Source organism: Labrus bergylta, chromosome 16, assembly GCF_963930695.1.
Source record: "Labrus bergylta chromosome 16, fLabBer1.1, whole genome shotgun sequence".
Taxonomy (NCBI): domain Eukaryota; kingdom Metazoa; phylum Chordata; class Actinopteri; order Labriformes; family Labridae; genus Labrus; species Labrus bergylta.
In genome coordinates, this window is record NC_089210.1 from 12,436,697 (window position 1) to 12,462,353 (window position 25,657).

At 39.0% G+C, this 25,657-nt stretch overlaps 2 protein-coding genes across 2 annotated transcripts; one reads left to right on the forward strand and one right to left on the reverse strand.

The window, feature by feature from the left end:
• The first annotated feature begins 204 nt into the window (after positions 1 to 204).
• Positions 205 to 12,120, forward strand: LOC109990374 (UNC93-like protein MFSD11). Its single transcript, XM_020642492.3, has 13 exons — positions 205 to 700; positions 1,229 to 1,284; positions 1,406 to 1,513; positions 1,599 to 1,678; positions 3,693 to 3,789; positions 5,916 to 5,974; positions 6,126 to 6,270; positions 7,734 to 7,783; positions 9,353 to 9,418; positions 9,503 to 9,628; positions 9,717 to 9,891; positions 9,993 to 10,128; positions 10,909 to 12,120. Exons 1-13 carry the CDS (start codon positions 611 to 613, stop codon positions 11,059 to 11,061), a joined length of 1,341 nt encoding a protein of 446 aa, XP_020498148.1. The 5' UTR covers positions 205 to 610; the 3' UTR covers positions 11,062 to 12,120.
• Positions 12,121 to 12,975: 855 nt separating this feature from the next.
• kdm8 (lysine (K)-specific demethylase 8) lies at positions 12,976 to 21,706 on the reverse strand. The gene is made up of 8 exons (XM_020642493.3): positions 21,569 to 21,706; positions 19,882 to 20,362; positions 18,250 to 18,422; positions 17,553 to 17,685; positions 17,410 to 17,460; positions 15,370 to 15,519; positions 15,170 to 15,262; positions 12,976 to 15,090 (listed from the first exon to the last, which is right to left on the reverse strand). Exons 2-8 carry the CDS (start codon positions 20,341 to 20,343, stop codon positions 14,926 to 14,928), a joined length of 1,227 nt encoding a protein of 408 aa, XP_020498149.1. The 5' UTR covers positions 20,344 to 20,362; positions 21,569 to 21,706; the 3' UTR covers positions 12,976 to 14,925.
• Positions 21,707 to 25,657: the final 3,951 nt, after the last annotated feature.

Below are 25,657 nucleotides of genomic sequence, written 5' to 3' on the forward strand. Positions count from 1 at the left end.
AAATAATGAGATAAAAGTTTAAATTATGAGACTTTATTGTTTTCATTTTTAGTTTTTTTTACTGGCGGAAATGGGCTTCCACACAACTCAGTAATTTGAAGAGAACAAAAAAATCGACGCCAAAATGACAGTTATCCTGTTTGAAGGGAGAATAATCCTCCTGGTTACCTCTGGAAGGCAGCAAAGCTAAATGACAACAAAGTGCACGAGAAGAAGAAGCTGCGGGAGAGGATGAAAACAACCATGACGAAGAAGAAGAGGAAGAAGAAGGAAGACCGCAAAAAATTGGTTTTAATAAAAGTCACAAGTTGTCATGCGTACTTGGTATGATAGGAGGGAAGTTCTCTTATTACAGTGCTGTCCTGTTACTATCTGTGTCCCATTCTCTCCACTACACCTCTGCCTGCTTTTTCCTGCTGTTCGCGCATTAAACTGCAACAAACTTTTAGTGCCGTGACTTTGTTACAATGCATTTGTCCCAGTCGTTAATGGATCCGTTTGGGAGTCTTTTTTAGATCGCGAAGTTCAAACGAGGCGACAGCACAACTTGAGTGAAGTCAGCGGCTACACTTCTGACATGTGTTTTTAAAAGAAGAGTGGAGAAAACGTCATGGCAGACATAAGGACTTTCAACGTTGTGATTTTGGGTTTGGGATTTTTGTTCATTTTCACCGCCTTCACCACCACAGGGAACATTGAAGTGAGTTAGCAGACTTTATTAATGAGCCTTTACGCATTCAACTTAATGTTAGTTACACTTTAATTGTTCTGTTAGCTTCGAAAACCTGTTTTCTAACTGAGTATTATCCTACATTTATTTGTGTATATCGTTCTGCGCAATAAGACAAATTGTAGGCTACATCTTCAGATATGATTAATGACGTTTCATGTTTTGTAGGCTATTTGTCAATAATAACCTAAAGCGTTAGTTAAACCATTATAGAAAGAACAACGAGCCATAAAACCATTTGAATACTGGAAGCTGGGGATTTTTGGACGCGAATTTAGTTATCAGAAAAATGTCACTTCTGAATAAACTGGCAGATGTCTGTGGACAAAAGGAAAGAGGGAACTCAGGGTTGCAGTAATGTCTGGGCATCTCGTGTTTCTAATTTTCTTCAATGGTCAGTGAAGTTTTCAAACCGGATGAAGGCCCTGAGGAATTAATTATGGCCAATTTTGTTTCTTTCTGTGCTATTCTGAGTATCTCTCCCCTCTTATTTTTCAGCAAACTGTGGTGAAAAGCCTAAAAAATGATACTTTCAGTGGAAGTGGGTACCACAGGTAGGTCATGCAGGTTCAAAAGCTCAACTCAGGGTGAAGAGAAAAGAGAAACCCTCAACGATAGTCTACATTTCAAGGTCAAACTGGAAAATTGCTCATTCTTATTTTGCCTCTTTTACAGTCTTGGGATCATCTATGGGGTCTTCTCTTTCTCCAATTTACTTGCACCAATAGTTGTTTCTGTAATTGGACCGAAAATGACGATGTTTTTGAGTGGCCTACTTTACAGGTAAAAACAGTTTGGATCACTAATAAACTGGATGTTGAAGAAGTAGAAACATCACGCAACTTATTGTTCATGTTTTCTTTTCTAGTGGATACATCGCTGTGTTCATCATCCCCCTGACATGGGCCTTTTACTTCACATCTTTTCTGATTGGTATTGGAGCAGCATGTAAGTTCATCTCCATGAACTTCAGCAAACTGTGTTTTTATTTTTTTTTATTTTTTTTAGATGCCCTCAGAGGGAGACAAAGGAGATCATCTGTTAAAGTTTGTTGCAGAATTCCTTAAATTAGAGAAAATTACACATAATGTTTCGACAAATATGTTTACACTCTGAAGGGTTGTCATTTTCAATAACCCCTTGCCTATACCTGATGTTTATGACTTCTTAATTATAATAGTTATAATCAGAAGAATGTATCTCTTAATTTAAGTTTTCTCCAATTGTTGTTTTTTGTTTTTTATTTACTGCAATTTCACAGGATGTCTTTCATGTTGCTGATTTTTATCTTAAAGTAAAGTAGCAACTATTATTTTGATAATTATTACCTATTATCAAAAGCTTATTTACCCCACTTCTTATTGTTTTGTATATACATTTTTATTCAGGATGAACATTTCCAGTTTAATCGGAGTATAATGTGATTCCAATTATTTGTATATTTAAACCAATATATTTAAACTATACATTCTGGTGCACACAGTTGAAGGAACAAAACTCTGTATCACACTGAATACAACTATTGTATTTTATTTTGAGTGAACAACGTGTTTCGCCTGTTGCTTCCTCAAGTTCGCCCAGCAGGCATGCATATTCTAAAGCATTGATACTCAACCCGAGGCTCTCGAGCCACATGTGGCTCATTTGGGACTCGTTGTGGCTCTTTTAGTTTCCTACTTGGAAAAACAAAATCCATAGCAATTATTTTAAAAAGGGAAACATTGACAGCAGAAATGATTATTTGCAAGTCATGTCACTGTGTTTCCCCACACGTATTTTAGGAAAGAAAGAGTTTTTTTTTTGATTGTGGCTCTTGCAGAAATAGTTTTTGGTCAATGTGGCTCAGAATCACTGTTCCAAAGTTTCCTTTGTGAATCTAGATTTAACTTTGTAAGGTGATAATGAAACGCTCATGACGCATTAATATAACCATCAAGATGAATGTGCCTTTTACACCATTAAAAACAGTGCTAAAAACATTCACATGAAGGGGATATCATGTCTAAACTCAAACACATTTGCTGAGTTGAAAACAGAGGTCAAAAAGCTTGAGCAACACTTGTAGTATGAAGATCAACTTTATTAATAAATTAGACCGTCTGATTTGTTAATAAAGTTGATCTTGCTGAAGCTTTTTGACCTCTTCAAGACTTTCACACGTAATGCACCTTTGGCAGTTGGTGACGACGTGCCAGAAAATCCCACTCTGCTTCTTGAGAGCTGAAGCCAGGAAATGTTGATCAATTTTGCTTAAAATGTTTTATCCTTTTCTTTAAAGATATTTTTGGGCTTTTTTTTGCCTTTGTTAGATGGAGAGGACAGCTGAAGAGAGAGTGTTGGGATGAGAGAGAGGCGTGCAACAAATGGCCGAAGTCCCTGCATTCATGGACTACAGCCTCTGAATACGAGTCTCCCGACATAACCGCTAGGCCAACAGCGCCCCCACTTTCTTTCAGTTGAGAAAAGCATGACTCAGCTGCCATGTCTGGCTTCCATATATCAGTTTTAATTTAGTCTAGTTACGTTTTTTGTTTTCTTCTTCTGTGTTTTGGAATGACAAAAAAAGTGGAGCAGTGACTGTGTGTCCAAAAAAAGAGCAAAGTAGTGGAGCACTAAAGCCTGTGCACTTGGTATCTGCAACCTCCAATCCTAAAAGTGTTCCATCCTGCAGACAGGGATACCAATGTCTGGGATGCGTTGATGTGCATAGAGAACATTCCAGTGAGGATCTGTTTCCTTGAGCTTACTTACTAGAAAAAGGAAGAAAAATGATTTAGGGCAGCTTTTAATTCAGCCTTGAATCACTGCAGCGTGATGAATTCTTATCATGTCCCGGGGGCTTCTGTGCGGTTAGATGCATTGCTAACCATCGCAGAGTGATAATTTCTCACTTCATGCGGGTAATTAACTGACTGGTTAAATTTTTTTTTTTCTCTCCTTAAATGACCTCTTTTTCTCGCAGTGCTCTGGACGGCTCAAGGACACTTCCTGGTCGAAAACTCCGAGGCGTCCACCATCAACAGGAACACGGGGATGTTCTGGGCTCTCTTACAGTGCAGGTATGCAGCAGGAATGAGCGCATTCAGTGGTAATAGATTCCGCCCTGATAGCATTACCGCCATGCATTCATTTAGAATTTCAAGGTTCATTTCAACCACGCTACATTTGAATACTTCTATATAATGGTGTGATTATCTCTGGCCTTGAGTGAATTAAATATAAAAATAAAGAGTTTGTTCTGAACTTTAAAAATCCTCCTAAATTTATAACTTATTCCAAGGTTGCATATTATTTCTCCTCATCACTGTATTTAGTGAATACATCCTGCTTTGTTTGATCCATCTATTTCTGTTGATCAAAGACATAATTACACAGCAACAGCAAGAACACCTGTCTCCATATTTTTAGCCTGACATGATTTAACTGTGTGCTTTATTGTAATAAAGATAAATAATTGATCATACGACAAATGACATACCATCATATCTCTTAAAATATATAAAAAAATAACCCTCAAGCCTCTGAAAAAAGGGATCTGCAGGTGAGAGTTTTTGGCCTTTACATCTCTTGTACTTGGCTCCCTGCTCGTGCACACTGGCTGGGACAACTCGTTTGTATTTGTTAAAATATGCAAATTGTTTTAGTATAATAATTACATTGGCTGTCACCTGCGCCAAAGCTCACAATAGGGCAATGCTAATCTGACTCTGCAGCGGTGATTCCTGCCACAGTAAACTTACAAATCAGTTCTTCACAGCCTAAAGACACACACACACACACACACACGCACGCACGCACACACACACGTAGTCACGCACGCAAGCACGCAGTATGCCATTGCTGTTGTTCCCACACTGAGGATTTTGAACAGACTAATTGCTCATCTGCATTTTGAGTTGAGGTGATATTTAATTAAAGCCAGAAGAAGAGCACAGCGCTTTATAGGACGGCAGTGTATGAAAGACAATCAAACAGTTCACAGAGGCGTTTGTACACTGCATGTACCATGTATGTGAAAACTTCTATAAAAGTTGGAATATTTGACTTTTCAAAAGCCTCGGTTCATACTCCAGAGGTTTGGGTCCCCCAAACTTTATATGCAGGATTCTCAAGAGGCGTTTGAAGCCAATCAATGACAGTCGCTATGTTGTAAATTCTATTTCAACCTAAAAAAAAAAAAATCTAGAAACAGGCAAAAGAGATGGAGCTGAGGCGGGTGTTAAGCCTTCTAGCAAACAGCTAACATCCGCAATCAGTCAATTCACTCAGCAACACCCCCACTCACTCAAATGTATGCAAGACTCTTAGCCCATACATCATCTAAACAAATGAGTTGTAAAATTACTTAGACGACCCATGGCTTTTTCTACAAGCCTCAAGTTGACAGTCGAGTAAATGCAGTAGTTAACACTTCAGCGTCAGCGTCATTTATGAACAGCAGATGGTTACATCTTGCAAATGACTTAATGGGCATGAAAATTACTCTGTAGACAGATTTATCTGGCATCTGATTGGTCAGAAGTGTTACTGCATTATTTCTGGGGACTGAATTGAATTAATGATCACATTGGTTAGAGTTTTTATCAATATACAACCCTAATGTTTGTCTTAGTTTGCATGCTGTACTCCAGCTGTGTTTTTTTGTAACTGAGTTTTATTTTGAAGGCCCGTCTCGTTCACATGCTTGTCATTATACAAATAAGCAGCGATAACATTAAGTAGGACAGGGCAAATAGAACACATCAGTGAAGGTGAAAGTATAAAGATATATGCCGGAAATTAAAAAAAAAATGACCAAACCAAAAAAATGTTAGTGTGCTAAAATGATCAGAAATAAACTGTACAATCTACAGTGTTAGTTTAAACCCAGATTCACAGCTGCACAGTTTGTTCTTGATCGTACATCCAAAAATGTCATATAATGTGATCTATATTCTGAAAATGTTGGAAAACTTTTCCATATGTTACGGTGGAAAGCTTCATAACATGTAACTTAGTGAACCCTGAAGTTGGATTAGTTCAGTAAAATTATCCAAACCATTTTAAAGCTGAGACATTTTTTTTTAAATAGTCTCAGAAAAATGATTACTGGGCCATGAATGTTAAGAGAAAACTATTTTTAAGTCATGTGAATGTCATGTCTGTTTTTAACTCACCCGATCGACCTTTTCTACTTCATCCACAGCATGTTGTTTGGCAATCTTTACATTTACTTTGACTGGAATGGAAGAACAGAGATACCAGGTAGGCTTAACACCGAGTCAGCACTTTTCATAATTATACCACCCAGAGAATTAAACGAGTGATTATCTATTCTGAATGTGCTCCAGCTTAATGTGGTTAATATATCTCGTGTTTATTAATTAAGGGCTTTAATTTAATCTTCCTCCCTCAGACAGCAGCAGGAAAAACATTTTCCTGTCCCTGTTGGTCGCCTCCGTACTCGGCACGCTCAGCTTCCTGGTGTTGAGGAAGAGTCATCATGAGGAAGAGTTGCTCTCTGAAGAGGAAGGGCAGTCGCTGCTCTCAACCCGCATGATGTAAATGAATGCCTCTAAGATCATTGCATTTGCATTTCTCTGCGGACCCTCAAATCAATCAAAGCGTATTGTCTGATAGTGGTTGTAATATATCAAAGAAGAGAAGCGGACCGTTTTATGACTCCTACTCAAACACCTAAGAGTGGGTGTGACATCAAATAGTAAATGTAGCATTCATGCAGATAGCAGTGCTAATCTACAACAAAAGCACCATAGAAATCATTCATTATTTAAATAAGCCTTCCTGACTTTTTAACATCAGTTAACGTTGCCATTCTGCAGGAGCATTTTAAGCACTTTTTTTCCCCTAACAAAAAATGATGACATCCCTTTTCACCAGATTACTGCCATTTTTTAAAAGTCAAGCCTTACAGTGGCTATTTACACAAGTGGGGAGCAGGAAGATTTAGGGGCTTGGAAGGAGACTTTCTTTGAGAGTGACAGCGGTGAAAAAGCCCAAAATCCTCCAGTCTTGACTTTTGAAAAGATTTAAATTACAATTTTTATGTCACAAAGTTTGCTTCAAGTTAGGACCTGACCGATGTGGGACTTTTGGGGCCGATAGCGACATCGATAAGGTGGAAAGAAAAAATCAAATACCGATGTATTGGCTGATATCTTTCTTAGATCCATGTTTGATCATTAGAGATAGATAGATATACATTTATTGTGTTGATCCCTCTAATGCAGTTATCAAAAACTTGTGGAAAAGATATATAACGCAGATAAGATGCTCAAGTAATCGCGTACGTGCGTCACCGCTTGACACTCTGGAGAGTGATAATGCTTGTTGGCAGTTCTCTTTCACCAATGAAACTCAAATGCTATTTGACTGGTGAATAAATCTTCTAATATCGGCACATATCTGAGATAAAATTAGCAGATACCGATAGTCACTGGATAAGCAAATATCTGCCGATATTATCTGATGGCTGATTAATCGGTTGGGCTCTACTTCAAATCATAAGTTTGAAGAATTAAAAAATAAAGCTGGCTACAAAGGTCGCTGAAACACCCAGAGAAAGTACCGGTACATGGCTGCGGCAACGATATGTATAAGACAACATTTCAGCCTTGTGGAAAACACGACACAACTGAAATAAAAGGATCATATAGACAAGTTTGTTTTGCTCCTTCAGCCTCTGTCTGACAGTACGGTGGCAGCAGGTTGTGTTTACAGACCGTCTGGGGGATCTGTTAGATGGAGTTATTTGATGCTTTGCTTTTTGTCTTGAGTTTGAGTTTTCTACAGCATAACAGTGAATCCTACATGGAGCCATTACTTACTTTGGAAGAAACGTTTGTAAGAAGTTTGTCTGCATACTGTTGATGATCAGTCGGCTCTTTATGCCGCTAAAATGACTTCGACGCAAACAAAGTCAGGTCATTGTTTGTGCATTTTACTTTACTCATTGCTGTCACCTTTCTCGAAGTTTCAAACGCTTCTTTTTGTTGTCGTTTAGGTATAAACAGAGAGCAAACACCGCCATGCAGGACGCCAAGTCAGAACTGAGTAAGTGCCGTCCACGCTTTTGAAAAACAAGAGATTACAGCAGATTAGATCATGTTACACTACTGTACATACGGGATGTTGTTTTCTGTTTGTCTGCATGTAAAACCCTGGACGCATAATACATGAAAAGAATGAATGAAGGGATTAATCATGGCTGCAACATCCATGCTTCATTGTGAGCAGGCTTTCAGTGCGTTACTAATCAAATTATACTCAAATGCGTGTTTGAGGGCTGCGGATGAACGTCCTCCCAGAACGCAAAGCACGACGAAAATCAAAGAGGAAGGGAAAGGACAAGTTCAAAACGACCTCAGCAAACATGGAAAAGTGTAAAAAAAAAATCATAGACAGCCGACTTTTTGTTTTCATATGTGAAGTTTAATGTGCTGGATGTATTGTATTCTTTTCTTTAGGTCAAAATAGGTAATGTATTCTATGTTGATTTCCATTCATTTAAGGATTAGTGTGTTGTACAGTCCAGAATCACTGCTGCCTGATTTTTAATCTTAGCTCTATCTTTCTGAGTAAGGACCATAATCTGATGTGGCCCAGAAGAACGCCAGGTTATTACAGTTATTATACTCTTCTGGGGAACCATGAATGCCTGTTCAAAAATCATGGGCCAATCACCTTCTACATGATTTTACAGGATAATTAAACACTTTAAACACTGTGGGTACGACTAATTCAAAAGTCAGGGGCTCCACAAAGCCATTAAAAAGTTCCCCTCTAGACCCCATAAATGTCTGTATAAAGATATATAGTCAATAAATCTATCACTGTTAAGAGACTGGACCAAAGCAGTGGACTGACATCAGCATCCATTAAGAAAAGACTCCAGCTTCTGCTTAAAAAATACTATAACAGTGCTTTGACCTTGCAGAGTGAATATGAGTTATTAGGGCGTATTTGATTTAACAGTTAAGACCTCACCTCACCTTTTTGTTTCCTTCTCAGTAACTTTACATGCTGCAGGTAATCTCTAGTTATCTGCACTTCATTGCATGTAGTCTGTATCTTGAGGGAAGTGTTGTCATTTCATCTGGATGCAAATCTATCACAGGAAAAAAACTGCCTGCGCAAGACTTTTTATTTCAGATCACATCTTGTTTGTCATCTGGAAAAACCCGGCTGCACTTCCAACCCCCCCCCCCTCTGTCAGTGCAGCCTGAAGTGTTTCAGATGATCAGATTACTCTTTGTCTTGCGCATATCTGCACAACTGCCTGAAGAAGTATCAGGCTTATCGGAGATGCACACTGATTTTGAAGACAAGAAGGGGGGGGGGGGACTCAGACATGTGTAAACAAACCTGGTGCAATTTATTCTTTCAAAGTCTGAATTTCCCATCTTCCCCTTTCACCTGCTTTAAAAAGTATATTGTCTTAAAGAGACAGACTTATGTTCCTATCCTTTCAGTGCATTGAACTTCAATTGCCACAAAGAAAGGGATCTTTATTTGATCTCAGTCCAAAAGTTAAAAAAAAAAAGAAAAAAAAAAGTGATTGGAGCGTTTGGAATATAATTTGTGCTTATTAGCAATTTAAATGTGTTTCCCTCCTCTGTTCAGAAACCATCGTGCAGCTCCTGAAGGCTAAAACCATACTGCTCCTGAGCCCCTGCATGGCGTACAGCGGTAAGTCCCACGGAGAATAACTTTAATGTAATCAGCCTCGAGTTACAGCTCGCAGCGACAGCATGACACTCCTTGTTTCTCCAGGCCTGGAGCTATCCTTCTACAGTGGAGTGTATGGCACGTGCATCGGAGCGACTGCACACTTTGGAGAAGCAGCCAAAGGCCTGATCGGGATCTCTGGGATCATGGTGGGGATTGGAGAAATTGTGGGTAAGTTGACATTCCTCTTATCGGAGCACATTTGGGTGATTTAAGGACACCAAAAGTAGTCATTTGCTTTTGTGTTCTTTCTCGTCAGGGGGAGGCTTGTTTGGACTGGTGTGCAAGAACAATCGCGTCAGACGGACCTCTGTGGTGTTTCTGGGAATGGTCGTCCATTTTGTAGCTTTCTATTTGATTTTCCTCAACATCCCTGGTGATGCTCCTGTCGTCTTGAAAACCGTCACCCAGAGGAGCCCTTATCTAACTCCAAGGTGGTCTATAGCGCCACTCCAGAATAAGCAATACTGCATACTTGGAAGGCCAATAACTATTCCCTTGTTTTGTTTTAATAAGCACTCCATTTCTCTTTCAGTGTATCCATCGCCCTCCTGTGCAGCTTTCTGCTCGGACTCGGCGACAGTTGTTTCAACACGCAGCTGTACAGCATTTTAGGCCGCGTTTATGCTGAACAGAGCACGCCCGCTTTCGCCATCTTCAAATTCATCCAGGTAATCCCCGGGTTGTGAATTCGCCGACATTGTTAGCAGAGACGAGCAAAGCTTGGGTTGAAAGTGTTGTCTTGTCAGGCATGAAATAAATTCACCTGAAGCCTCATTAAAAAGGAGAAGAATAAAACCCCACACGCGCCTTTTTAATCTCTGCCTTTGCTCCTGGAAAAACTGGCCTCTAAGAACTAAGCCTCAGATATTGTGTTCTTTTCTCTTTGCTCGACTGAATATTGAATATCTTTTTTTTTTCTCAGCTACTTCATACGTATGTGCCTTGTGCATTGTCTGATTTTCTCGCTACCTATAAAAAAAAACATCAGAAACCGTTACACAAGCCCGGCACTCATGCAAAATATGAGCAGCCCTACCTTCATAGAACAATGTTTTATCAGAATCAGAAATACTTTATTAATCCCAGGGGGAAATTTGTTTGCTACAGTTGCTCATAACACCAAAAATAAGTAGGAAGTAGAGATAAGTTAACAATATAAAATAAAATAAAAATAGTATTAACAATATAATAAGCATAAGTATTAAGTGAAAGAAATAATAAAGTAGTATAAGTAATAAGTTATGTTCAAGCACAGGTAATTTAGAATATGAACAATATTTACAATTGGATTAAGTTGGATGGATTTAGGAGAAGACATGTAACCAAAGAATCTAACGCATTTCTTGGACGCTTACTATAAAAAAAAAAACGTACTTGGACAGATGACAGAATGATTTTGATTCATGTTTTAGTGTTTGTTTCATAAGTTGTCCCCCCCCCTCTGTCAGTCTGTTTTTGCTGCAGTGGCGTTCTTCTACAGCGGTTACCTCCTGCTCATGTGGCAGCTCCTCCTGATGGTCGTCCTGGGCTTCACTGGAACGCTCTGCTTTTTCGTCGTGGAGAGGATGCAAAACTTCTCTGCAGACTTACAGGAAGAATAGGAAGAACACGTCTCCATGCCAGCGTAGCATGTTTTTACAGGACAGACACAAGGTGGTATACACTGAGACCGTCAGGAAATAAAAGAATCTCTTTACTACACACTGAAGGTCATATTCTAGGACTGTCAGCGTTAACTAGTTAATCACGATGAATTCAAGTCTGAGATGAATTCGCTTCTGAAGTGTCTCCCCATAGTCAAGGTGATGAAAGAACGACACTGCTGCATCTTTGAATGTCTCATTTCACTTAAAAAAAAACTCTTAGGCCCTGTGTCCACCTCGTGTTTTTATTGAGCATCAGCGTCTTTTTTCAGTTGTTAGTAAGTAGGAGAAGATTTTTATTTAGTATTGATCCAGAACGAGTTCCATACTCCAGCTTTAAGTTCATTTTGTAACCTTTGATCTACAAGAAGGTCCTTACGTTATTTCAAAATAAAAGCAGGGTTGAATTAAAACAGGAAGTAAAGTGTTCCCAGCTTAAGACAGTCCAAAAATTAGAATTAAAAGCGGAACAATTTCTATTTTGAAATGAGACATGAGATTAAAAGTGCTATTAATCGTGATTAACTGTAGAAATTTGGCAATTAATTACGATAAAATGTTGTTGTAATCATTTGTCAGCCCTATCATAAACAAAAACATGAATACTGAAAAAACAAAAACAAAACTACCTTGAGAATATTTGATAGTGTAACATGGTTATCAATCACATTGAACCTTTTACATTTACTGTTCTAGTTTCCCTATAATAAACAGTATGATTGTTAATGATTAACATTATCTCCATGTTGCACCTTTGCACTGTTGGTCTTACTGTAGGATGTTCAAAAGAAAATAACCATACATATTAACTCATACTTAGCTTCAGCTCAGGTTAAAGAAAGTGATATTGTTAAAGGATTGTATGTATCTTATACCATTACTTTGTTCCTTGGAAAGCTGTTCATAGTTTGTCAGAATAAGAGAAGAGAAGAAATATTCTTTCTCATGTTTAACTAATTATTGCTCGACAATCGTTCTTTTTACTTTTTTTAATAAAATGTGCATGTTTCAAGTGTCTTCTTTGAATCTTTGTGAATCTTTAATGATTAAAGAAGAATCCATTTGACATTTAAAGTGATGTTATTCAAACTTGTATTATTGAGGGGGCGCCGGTGGCCTAGTGGTTGGTGTGCCTCATGTTGTCCTCAAAGGGCGGCCGCCCAGGTTGGGATTTAACTCTCTGATTTCTGACTCTAAAATAGAAAGGCATAAAGAGCCCAAAATAAACCTGTAGTATTCAGAAGTGCTGTATACTTTATTATTCTGCTTTGAGCTCTGTAGTTTACATAGTTTACATTACGTACATGTGAAACAAGGTTAAGGCCGCATTAAAATAACTGACATGGAAGGTTGAATCAATGGGGAAATGTTTTTATGGAGGAGTATTTACAGAGATGGGGCTTATTGATCAAGCTGCCAATAACCTGTAAATTAGATCAACTGAATCACGTGATCCTTGACTGAACTGAGTTGCACAGCCGCTCCCTTCAGCACCCTGACACTAACATATTGCGAAAAAATATATCTCCAGAGCTGCACCCACATGAGTCTATGTTTCAGATCTGAGTGGATTATGGGAATATTCATGAAAAGATATCCAACGTACATCAAAGGGTCACTTCATTGTCTCACAAAACAAGATAAAAAAATTGCTGATTTGATTCCTGATTTATTTAACAATCAATGCAGCCATTAATCAAAAGAGGAGCGGGAGGAGAGGATCGAGGTGGAAGAGATGGGTTATAGGCTCAGAGGTCCAACATGACTTCACTGGTAATTAACTATCGATCACTTATAATGAGCGTAAGCAGTTTTGTGTGATCTTGAGTCAATTATGCCACTTACTTGACAACAACAAAGTCAACAAAGTACAACGCTTTTACTCACACAGTTTAATCCAGACAGGTATGACTGCTTTAAGGGAATGTTAAAAGTTGAATATTCATAACATGAACATCAAGTCTAATGCATCACTTTTCACTTAGTCAACAGTGTTTCTTAATAGAAAAATGTATCGTAATCAAGACATCAAACTATCTTTTTTCTTGGAGCTCTATCATGAAAGCATTTAAGTGTAATTTATTTATTTATCAGATTTATGAGGACTTAAAGAACACTGTTTTCAATATATTTTTTACATCAATTAGTCATAAAGTGAACTTCTATGTAAACCAATAACAGTAAAACCTTGATGAATGGACAGGCTTTTATTGACTTCAGTCTTTATAATGACCCTGGTTTTAATTGGGATAGACATCAATACGAGATGGGCCTTTCATTATTTTCAAACACAACTCTTGGACAGCAAAGATGGCAAAGACTATACAATTGTATATGTACAAAACTAGGATATCAATAAAAAAATGAAGTTTAAAAAATGGGATACTAAAAAGGGACTGCGTCTACCATTAGCATGGGCTTTTATGTGAAGTTTTACGCCATATTTCTTACATCTACAAAAATAACTCCAGTTTGTTTCTGAGTCTGTCTACAGGCCTATGAAGACATGCATCCAGACATTTTATTTAGTCCATTTTACTGTGACAATGACTCATTTCCGTCTTCTATCCCCTGAAAAAAAAGCACAAATCAAACTTAGAAAAAAGGCTAAACTTCCATCATGAGTGTGAGTAATGGCCGCATCGCATGTGACGGTCAGGCCTTTCTCGGTGACCAGCCTATTGTTTGGTTTTTCCGAGAAAACAAACTTTACTAGCTCGAGATAATGAGATAAATGAATCTTTTATAAAAGGAAAACAAGCGCAACACCAAGATAACCAGAAAAATAGGTCAAGATCTCAAGAAGAGAACTGAGGACAGCGCAGTTTTTTTTGCATGTTTTGGACTATAAGTTCTATGGCATTTATTTAAGGGACTTAAGCCTCTGTACATGGGGAGGCTTGCACAAACCGCTAGGCTACCAGCACCCTGTGACAAAAATCAGAAAAACAACTTCCAATTTTCTGGAGTCACTCTTCCCCCAGCCTTCACAAGTACTCTGCTCCGATTTCCCCGAACACTTCTTGAAGCTAAATGTTATTCTGGTTGAAAATCGAATTAATGTCGACATCAGTTCTGGGCATCACGGTCGGAATTACAGTGCTCGAGTGAAACAGACCTAGGGGACACTTGACTGGGGTCTGATGTTATACATTTAAAAATCTGACATGCAGGGCTTCCTGTCTTCATCGTGTCTTTGGTGTGACATCACGGGTCACGCTGTCATGGTATCAAAGCAGTGAGACTGTTTGGATTTCAAAGTCGGTCTGTGCCCAGGGGATTAATTCATTTATTCATTCATTGCCTCACACTGTCACTCTAACCAGAAACCAGTGTTTATTAGTTCATTTTTGTACCTGTAGCTCCATCGGTTATTAAATCTGAAGACTCACCTCATTTCCATGAATTATGGAAATCACATCGTACAAGGATGTTTGTAGATATGAGGTTGAGAATACAATTAAATAAGCCAATTAGAAAAGAGATACACATCCTATCAAATTAGAGGGCTAACAACCCTGCGTTAATGATATGCAGGATGAAATGAGCACACACAGTTGGAACTCCTCATTTGTTTGTTTTTTTTCTCCTGCGGGTAGCTTTCCACACAATAGATTTTGCTGCACTCATCAGCGGCACAATTAAACTAATCATTCAGCACTGTGTGCTCATTGTTCATGGATCAAAAGGTTTGTGTGATCACTGGTTGTCACAAGATTTATGAAAATGAGCATAGCAGTGGTTATAGAACTCCAAATTAAATTCCCTCCGTAGCAGCAAGAAAACAAGCAACAGTTATTCTTTTTTATTACGGGCCTGCAGTCACGACCACCAGAAGCTGACGGAGAAGCTGAGCTCTAAGGAGCGGACATAATGCCAGTGTTTCACTGGAATGAACAGCACCTCTCCGGGCTGTAACACACACTCCTGATACGGAGCTTTGGAGAACTCGGGGAACTGCTCCGCATCAGGATTCTCCACCTCCACCTGCATGGGAGGAAGGAGTCAGAAATCAGAAACACTGCATATATTTGCAGGCTAAACACACACTTCCTGTCAATCCAACCTGACTGGTGTTGTGAAGGAGTTCGGATTGATGAGGGTACAGCTTGTCTGAGTCCTCTGGGGAATACAGGCGAATGTATTTGCTCCCCACCACCTGATGTATATAGGAGTGCAGTAAATAAATAAACTCTGGTCACGTGACAGATCTTTGTCAGAAAACTGGATTCAGAAAAGGTGTGCTGTTGTTGTTGTTGTCGTCACCTGAGCCAAGAAGTTCTGCTGGGGATCTTGGTGAAGAGGAGACACTGTTCCTCCGGGGCCGAACCAGGCGTTCACTGTAATATCGTCTTCTTCTCCTTCCCCCAGGCAGCAATAATCAGGGAGGCGAATGTCGTCCTTCAGTTCTGGAATCTAAAAATTACATCAATAAGGCATTTTAGATGATTAAATAATATCGTACTGTTCCTTATTAGAACATCTGCCTAACTATGTCATAAACTATGTATAAACACATTGCTCCAGGGACAGTAAAGTCAGCCTGTCCTCCACCTCGGTCACACTGAAATATCTCAACATCTATTGGAAGGAGTGCGCGCTCCCCGTGTACCGAGGCTATAGTCCTTCAAGCGGGCAGCCCAGGAACTCGAATTCGACCTGTGGCTCCTTTCCCGCATGTCATTCCCCACTCTCTCTCTCACTCTCTAATTTCCAACTCTATCCACTTTCCTACCTCTCCAACAAAGGCACAAAAAGCCCCAAAATAAATCTTACACATCCACATAAAGATGAATTGCAAAAACTTCAGTCAAACCTGTAATTTTTTTCATCCTCACTTAGGTCACTTAGAACAATATGTGCCTTTGACTTATGACCAAATACCTTCACATTTCATGACATCCCCATTGGCTACAGCTAAGCTAATTAGCATCTCTAACATAGCGAAAACAAAACTAACTGCATTGTCACTGTTATCATGTTGACATTAGCAATTAGCCCAAATAGCCTCTCTGCCAAAGCAGACTCTAGCATTGCTTTAGCCATTTACTGTCACTATATTTATTTATTTTTGTTTTTATTTAGTCTTTTTTCTGTTGCAGCAGCTTCTATAATGCCAGTTTAGGATGTCCAATCAGACTTTTTTTTAATCCTATTATTTATTTATTTATTTATAACAATTTATGTCAGGTGAGGATATCTGTCTCAGTGCCTGTGAAGTATCTGTGCTCTTTTCCCCCCACTATTTAAAAAAACTGTAAATCCCTCAGTGTGGAACTCATGAGCATGATAACAGCAACATGTGACTTTTAAATTACTCAGTTTACAGAATGTGTCATCAGATATGTACACGGACATCACACATTGGTCAGTTATTCCCATTAAAGCTGCTGTGGTGAGTTTGTAGCTCGTTATCAAACAGACTGAATTGAATACTGCTGCCTCTCTAACCAACAAAAGCGAAGGAGACCATCACAGAGAAGGTGACAACTTTCTGTATCGTAATTTAAAACTCTTGTAACCACTTCTCAGTTGATGTCAGAGGAAATGAGCAAACAGAAACAGCCTTCATTCACATCTTCTACGGCAAAGATTCACAGTGAGGGTGTGATACATTTTACTGTCAGATAAGGTAAGAGATAAGATAAGATAGGGAAATTTGACTTGGACTCTGTTCTGCAGTTACATGAGGACAGTTAAAAGAAAACAGAATGAGATTTTGTCATGATAAAACAAAACCTACTCATGTACAGGACAAGATCAGCCAACACATAAGAAGTACTGCTCTGTCTACAGGGGGCGCCAAAACATCCACAAACTGAAGAATTTTTCTCACACGAGCTTCAATAGTTACAAAATATCAGAATAGCTTATTCATAAAAAAAAAATCTAATTTGTAGTTAAGATTGAATTAATATCTAAAGGAAAACATCCGCTTGATCTTTCGGTGCAGTCAGGTTACAGATTCATATGAACAGCCTATCAGAGGTGATTGCTCAGGGATGAGGAAAAATAATGTTGGGTGATGAGGGGCCTTCATTCTGATTCATTGAACGGTCCAAGAATATCCAGCTTTCAGCTTGACAAGGTACCCTTTCTGTAAAGTTCACTTCAGACAATGTATTGACAATAAAATTAGGATAAAAAGTCAAAACCATTTAAAGCAATATGACGTGAGAATGAAAACTGGCAAAAAAGAAGATTCCATTCTTCATCATGATGAGAAATGCAAAGTGAAAAATCTGTTAGAAAACTCATGAACATGTACAGAAGTAAAATTTAAAAATCTTCAACACAGCTCCGTACCTGATCAAAAAGCTGGTGTTGAGCGAGGTATCCCAAAGCGTTGCCTCCATCCTGGGTGATAAATAATGAGAGTGTCAGAATATCAAGCAGAGGTGTTAAAACGTTCTCTTTTCATGCTGATAAAGCAGGAGCAAGATACTCACTTTATTTGCAATGTATCGATCGATGAATTCACTGACGGTTAGCAGTGTTTGAGACCATTCCTCGTCCGTGTACCTCGATCCCACCTCGACTGGAACCGTCCGACAACCGGCCACAGACCTCAAGTATTCTATGCTTTGCAGGAGGGAGGAAAAAAAAAAATCAATGAAGTAAACATAACGGGCAAGTCAAACAAAAAAATAATCCACTCATTTGGGATTCAAGCTCTGCTCCCAAAATATGTCAGGTATGCACTTGTGGATGTCCTCCTCCACAGTTGGAGTGAGATGCCAGGAGCCGTGTGTCAGATGTCAGAGTGAATAGTCAGCTGTCGGGAGTCGGCGGTGAGAGGGAGGACAGTGAAGGAGATTCTTAAATGGAGAGGCGGTTGCATCAGAGTGTGGTGTCAGACATTAGAGGCAGGGATGTTGTGACAAGTAAACAAAGATTAACTCAATTTATGGTGCTCACACTTACCTGAACCTTATTGCCATAAGGGCTGAAACTTTTACTTGTCATCAGACTGCTTGGTTTCAAACAGAAGTGAATGTATCTCTAAAATAAAGGCATGAAAAGCCCCAAAATAAAGCTTTTTTTTAAAAAAGGATTAAGGGGTTAACATTCGGGATACCATTTAAGAGAACTGACAATTTGTATTTATTTATTTTTTAAGTTGAATGATCTCGGGTTGAAACAAACCTCCAGGGTCGTTGGTTGAGGGCAGGCCAGTGGTCAATAACTCCCTCTAAAATCACTGGTTTGAGTGGGAGCAGGTATTTTTTGTTGAAGCTCTCCAGTGAAGGACTCCTGATCCTGGGAACAGCCAGCTCTTCTTTGATCACTGGAACACGTGGGATCTCCAACTTTATTCTCTGTTTAAGATTTAAAAAAAAACAAAAAAAAAAAAAACAAGAGTTTGTCTGTTTTTTTTTTTTATACAGCTCTTAAATAAGGCAGCCTAAGGGGAAAGTGATGAGATAAAAATAGCTGTCTTTTATAATATTTGTCTACACAGTGGAGCCAAGAAGAACAGTTGAAGAAGAGGGCAACTGGTTATGAACTAACCAATGAAGGCAAAGGCCAGAAAGTAAGCTTAATAATAAATAGTGAAGAAGATGTGAGAAACATATATCAACAAGTACTTCCGCAACAGATCAGTTGTTTTAGTAACATGTGCTGAATGTGCTGATTTTCTCTGACTTAAACCTGGACTGTTGTTGGAGCAACACAAGTGATCTGAGAATGTCCCCATAGATATTCTTCACAACTCTCTGATGTATTATTAGCATAATGATGATTAACTAAGACAATAAGATTACTCTGATCAAAGGGTGAAATAAATGTTAGCTGAACCCTCACTCACGGGCTTGGACTGTTTAAAGAATGAACAGTCACTCCACCTGTCGACTGGCTGCAGTGTAGCTCATAAACTCCGCCTCCTCGAGATAGATGGGAAATTAGTCCAACATGATGGCTAGATATTATTACGCTGAAGTCCTCTTTTTATCGGAAAATTTAAAAAAAAAAAAGATTATTTATTTGATGCTATAAAAATGATAGACAGCATTGTTGTGTGCACAAGATAAACAGAGTAGAGGAGACACGACAAGCGGAAATGTAACGAACACTAACACAAGAGTCATTTGACTTTTCTAAACCGTGATAGTCTGCTTCAGACCGACTGACCGAGACTCTTCTGCTGTGGACTGTGTTGAACTGAGGGATCGTTGCTGATTCCAAATGTGCAATATGTCAGCGCCCACCAAGAGGGTATTTTGGCTTCATCTACTGTATGTTCAACAGGAGGAGGTTCCGGTGTCTTGTCCATATTATTATACTGTCAATGCACCCGGGAATAAAGCAATATGAATAGTTATGGTGTTCGATTTTTTTTTTATGGCAACGAGAAAAGAATCAAAAACAAGTCATCTAGACAATAAACAAACCAAACCCCAAACCTTCATTTTGAGTGCATCCAAACAAAGTGATCTGACATCAGATCTTTTGTTGCAATTTCTCTTCAGAATAAAAGCATCACAGGAAATACTGCGCAGCAATAAAACTGCTGCTCTAAAACTTTGTCAACAACAACCTTCTATGTAGGTTACTATAGATAGATGAGTGTGCCTTATATTGTTAGGCTAAGGTTGAACTCTTTTGTCACTAAATCAAAGCAGCAGTATTTTTCATCTCATGGAGAGACTGATTATTTTCATTCTTTCATCTCTAACTTGTAATTCAATTTTTATTTTTATTTTTTTATTGTCATATAGAACTCAGTTTTAAGCCCTAAGAATTGTATGAAGTGTTAAAAAAGTTGCAAAAACTGACCTTGACCTGAGGATGCTCCCTTTTCTCTTCCTCCTCATCTTTACTCGATTTCCCGACTTCACCCTGCAGAATCCGAACAACCACCTGCAGTATATCATCCATGATGGCCGCACCCATGAGTAATCCCATATCACACGTCTTCACAGCCTGCAGGACCTCTTCTGGTGACGGATCTTCCCGACACAGAGCGGCCGCCTTGAAGAGGCACCCGTAAGAATAAACTCGCCTCCATTCTTTGTCCACATCGCGCCACGTTCCTGTGTTGAGTTTCTCCCACGAAAAATCCAGAATAATCTGAGCAGTGAGCAGCTGCAAAGTTCTTGCGGCGTAGCTGTACAGCTGCCGAGTGGACCGCTTCAGCATTTCCACCACACTGGAATCCACTTTGTCACTAAACTGGAGAGGAAACTGTTCTTCATCAGGAGGCAGAGCAGCGGAGATCTTTGACCACAGTGCAGCCATTGATGAGATGATCTTTATGCTGTGGGACAGTGATGGTGAGACAGGAAAGCATTTGTTATCACTGACAAGCAAAGAAAATCAAAGCTGGGATTCTGATTTCAAGAAAATACACATGCATGGTTTAACTTTTCACTCTTTGTTCAGAGTCACACTTTGTCATTGATCCCAGATATACATTTGTTCATTTCTGCAGTAAAAAAAAAGATGCAAACATGTTATTTACAAATTTGTAATCACAACAGATGAGGACATCATGAGAAACCCTACCTTCTCTTCTCAATGTGCCTACATGCACGTCGTGATGCTCTGTGCCGCTGCAGACAGTACCAGCGTACAGAGCAGCCAACTCTGAGTATCTCATTAACTTGAGTGCCTTATTACTTTGATAACAGACTGAACCAAACAGAATGATTCTAATCAAATTAGCCTCAAGCCTGAGTTATTCACAAGTGTAAGGGCAGCTATCAGTCTGAACAGCTGAAGTATGTGTGCAGCCTTCGACCTCTAGCAAAACAAAATCTAACAACGAAAAAAAGTTGGATGCTGTTTGTTAAATGTCATTCAGAGAGTCGGAAAGGAAGAAGTTAAGAGACCTACACCTCATCTTATGTGAGTGAGGAAGTTAAAGGAACACAATGATGTTGTCTTCAAAACACTCTGGTGTTAATATTTGTTTTAGTTTACGTTGTATCACGTTCAGCTCATAAAGAATACATATGGGTGCCCTTATCTCAGCTTGGCCGGAACAGCTTTAATTATAAGGCATGTTTTGGCATCCACATAAATGTTAAATACAACAACATTAAATAGGCTTTAGAGACAGGCTACATTTAATTTGATGCGGAATAACTGAGCAAATAGCCCGAAATAAACAAACAAACAATGACGCGTCATTTGAATACGTATGCACACAATGATTGAAGATTGCAATCCTTTATATTGTTGCTAAACTCGTAACTGTGTAAAATGGCTAAACCTCGAAAATACGAAAATAATAAGAAAAAAAAACACTCTTTTGCCGGGAAATATGTATTTACTTTGCTACATTTATTGTAAAGTTGTTACACATCTGGTAAAGAGAAGTAACAACTATTAAACTAACGTTTTGGGCTGATTTATTAAAGCTTGCTGTCAAAGAAGGATACAACACATTCAGGAAACCGAGCCGTGTTGAAACGAACACCGCGAACTAAAGCTGAATACAAGCGTTGAATGTTATATTTACCTACAACCACGACATTTTCACCGTTAATCCAATTTTCTATATAAAATACGAGACAGTAGCCAGCACCGAGGCTACCTGTAACAACTCCAATCACAACTTTACTGCCTGTGTGACAACATAAACATACCGGAAGGGAACTCTCAGACACCAGAAAACATTGGTTCCGTGTGACGTTCAAGGTGTCGCAACGGATATAAAAAAAAAGAAAAAACCTCCCAAACAAGATAGAAAAAATACGTTTTCTTACTGTTCTTGCATTTGCAGCAAAGTTGACAACTTTTTTTATTAAGTTTGAATAAGGCATAATTCACTTCGTGCCCCAGTAGGGGGTGATAACAGCTGCACATCCTATTGTGAAGAAGCACACACACGCGCGCGCGCACACACACACACACACACACACACACACACACACACACAGACACACACTATTTTGCTAAAAACACACTTGTTTGTCATATGTTGCCAGTATCCTACTATGAGTACACACACCTACACTCTGCTCCTACACTGTCCCATCTGTCCACACTCTCTCTCTCACTTATAGCTGCACAGCAATCTGTTGTAAAGCTCAGTCAATTAGGCTAACATAAAACAATGCTCCTGTGACAGCACAGCTTCTGAGTCTCATCTTCAGGAGATGGAGCTTCAGTAAATAATGCATATATCATCTAAACAGGTGAGCAACATCCAGTCATTGTGTTGTATTGGCACAACAGTAATGCCATAATAATCAATTATGGTGGAACTGTTACACAAACATTTGTCTTTCTCCATCTTTCATTGCACCTGCTTCCCAGAATGTTTTATGTTAATGCAGAGTTCCTCAAAAGGCTGATTGATATGTATCTGCTCAGGCAAAGCTAAGACAATAATTGGGTTTGTCATTTTGATGTCACACAGAGATATTTGATTTTTTTTGTATTCAATTGCTTTCTTGGGGGAGGGAGCCTGAACAAACATGATAGGAAACCGGCGGCAGGGAAGTCTCGAATCTATAAACACACAGCACTATTATCAAATGTCAAACACTCTATGAAATTCAAATAATCTCAGTGCAAACTGCGGAGCTGTTCCTGTATGTAAAGCAGATGGAAACAAGAGAGAGAGAGCCTGCCTTTCCGGGGAATCACAGGGGATTTTAAAAATGTTTCATGCATTTCTGTTCACTCTGGCTGTGCAAAGAGCACAATACTCGTGGCTCGATCTTTTTTTCCCTTTCTTGCATGGAGGAGAGAAAATTACTGTAGAGGCCAAAGATGCAGTGAGTTTTGTTTCGTCTTTTAAGCAATGTTGATATTGCTTTGGAATAAAGGGAGTGAAAGAAAAAGAATACAAATCTAATGTATAACAAGAATAAATGGTAGGCGGCAGCTTGTTTTCTGCTAAATAAAAAAAATGACCTTTACAGGAATCTGAGTTAAGGACTAATACCTGTGAACATTAAGGAGGATGTATTACATCAATCAATTGGGACAAAGGGCATGTACATAAACTTGTATTTGCTACTCTTAAAAAGCAATTGGATTATCTTAAACGTACTGAAGCTACATGGATCTGTCTCAGCTGTACTAACGCACAGTGTTCATTATTGCATAGAATGCTGTTGGGGACAGACCTCACATGTGAATGCTGTGTTTGTGTATCTCTGCATGTGTGAGCTGTGGTCCCAGCAGGGGAGGCCAATGTATTATTCACGTGTGTCTGACTCTGTGGTTGTAAGACGGTGAGGGGCTACACTGAAGGTCAGAGGCCCAGAGATGTTATTCCTCCCTGTGCTGTCAGCGCTGACTTCATGCGCAGGCCCTCCTCCCAAATCTCCAACGGCAGGGGTCGGTGACCTTTCTGCAATTTACGTGGATGGGGAGGACGATCGCTCTATGTGTGTCCTCCCAGGGCCTTGTTAGCCGGTGTCACTCTGAAGACACTGAAAGATTTTCGTTTTAAAAATGGCGTGTGTGCTATTTTTTCATTTTTTAAATATGTATGATCGCTTTCTTCTATTCTATTCATTTCCAAGTCATGCATTGGCAATGTTGGCATTTACACTCCATCAAAGGTTTTTAGAAAGCAGAGAAATGGCTAAATAAGGTTTGCGAAACACTTTCAATCCACTCTGAACCACTGGGAAAATAATGTACTTTATTTAGAAGAATAAGAATGTTTTAAACATTAAATTGTGTTATATTTTGTGGTTTAGTATTTCAAATGATGGAATGTTATCTATGAGACTACACATAACTACTTTCAGGGGTTTAATAGCCTAAATATCAAGCTGGAGCCAGTAGACAATTAGCTTAGCCTAGCATAGAAACTGGAAGCAGTTCGTCTAAAACTATCCAAAGGCTCACCTTCCATCATCAAAAAAGCCTCCTAAATATTACTTCATCAGTAATTTGTTAATGCTTCGTCAATTGAAACAAAGATGTATCACAGTGTCTTGTAACCAATGTGACATTGACAGGAAACTTCATAAGCTTGTTTTAAGCACTGGGTCACCGCAAGGCTGCATTCTAAGCCCATTGTTGTTCTCCTTGTGTACTTATGATTGTACTGCTTACATGATAATAACATTATCGTTAAACACGCTGACAATACTACTGTCATTGGACTCATTAATTCAAATGATTTATCACACTACAGAGCAGAGGTACAAAACTTAGTCAGGTGGAGTGACTTAAGCAATCTAATCCTGAACTCCTCCAAAACCAAGGAGTTAGTCTTTGACTTCAGATGGGAAAGGGTATCCCATCCTCCCATCACCATAAACGGCGAGGCCGTAGAGATGGTGAGTAGTTTTAAATTTCTTGGTGTCACTATTTCTGATGACCTCAGCTGGCACTTAAACACCAGTAACACTGTTAAGAAGTCCCAACAGCGTCTTTTCCTCTTAAAGAAATTAAAAGAATTTACCTTAAACAGACTCACCTTACATAACTTTTACAGGAGTGAAAGCATCCTCAGTAGCTCGATGACAGTCTGGTTTGGTAACCTCACTGTGCAGGAGAAAGAATCCTTAAATAAAGTACTTCGCCGTGCAGGTAGAATGATTGGTGTCAGCCTGCCATCTCTAGAAGAGATTTATAGTGCTAGGCTCCTGTCATGTGCCCTCAGCATCATCAGGGACCCCATGGGTCATCCTGCTGCGAGTCTTTTTGTTCCTCTTCCCTCAGGTAGATGGTATCGCTCTATTAAATGCACTTCGTCCCGTCATGCAAATAGCTTCTTCCCTTGCGCTGTGTGCAGCCTGAGCAAACTTGTATGATTCACTGGTATGTTTCTCATGTGGCCTTACTGTCTCTGTTTTTATTTCTTTTCCCTTTTTATTTATATTTATATTGTCTGTTTTTTAAACTCACTGTCCTGTGCCCATGTCCAATTGTACTGTCTACCTCTTGCAAATGTTTTCCAATGTGGTTTTTATGCTACAAATGGCAATAAACTGAACTGAATAAAGTGACTGCATCAAGTAAAAAAAAAAAATCATGAATAAATGAACTGAAATAATGCTTATAGTGATAGTTATACATTCTGTTATGGGGATTATACTGGCCAGGCTAACTGTTTCTCTCTTTTTCCAGCTACCTGGCTTCTGACACTATATCTACATATTGACTGTAAAGAAATAAGAGCGGTATCAAAACAACACAGTGATGGTGTGGTTGCAGATGTGGAATGATCAGCCATATTAAACCTCAGCAGATAGAAGTGTAAGTTGCCGAGTTGCTTATGTGTTTGAAAGCCTTGTTTCTTTATCAGCCTTTGTTCTTTTTAATCGTTTTACCTCTTGTAGAAGATATGATTCATAAATATAAACCCCCCCCCAGAGTAATAGTTAGCTTTCTAACATTTATTGTTAACATGATTGCTACATGCTTGGTTTGTTCTCATCAAAAGTGAACTGACTATGACTCATGAAAGTTCTCTCAAAGTAAATCTCAAGTGAACAGCCTTCATTAAATGTCTCTACAATTAGGAGTCCTTTGTTGATACATTGTTTGGAATCTCCTCTCTGCCTGAGTTTGTGCAGTAAACAATTAATTTGGTTAGCATTATCACGATTCCCTTTGAACCTTGCCACGTCTCAGC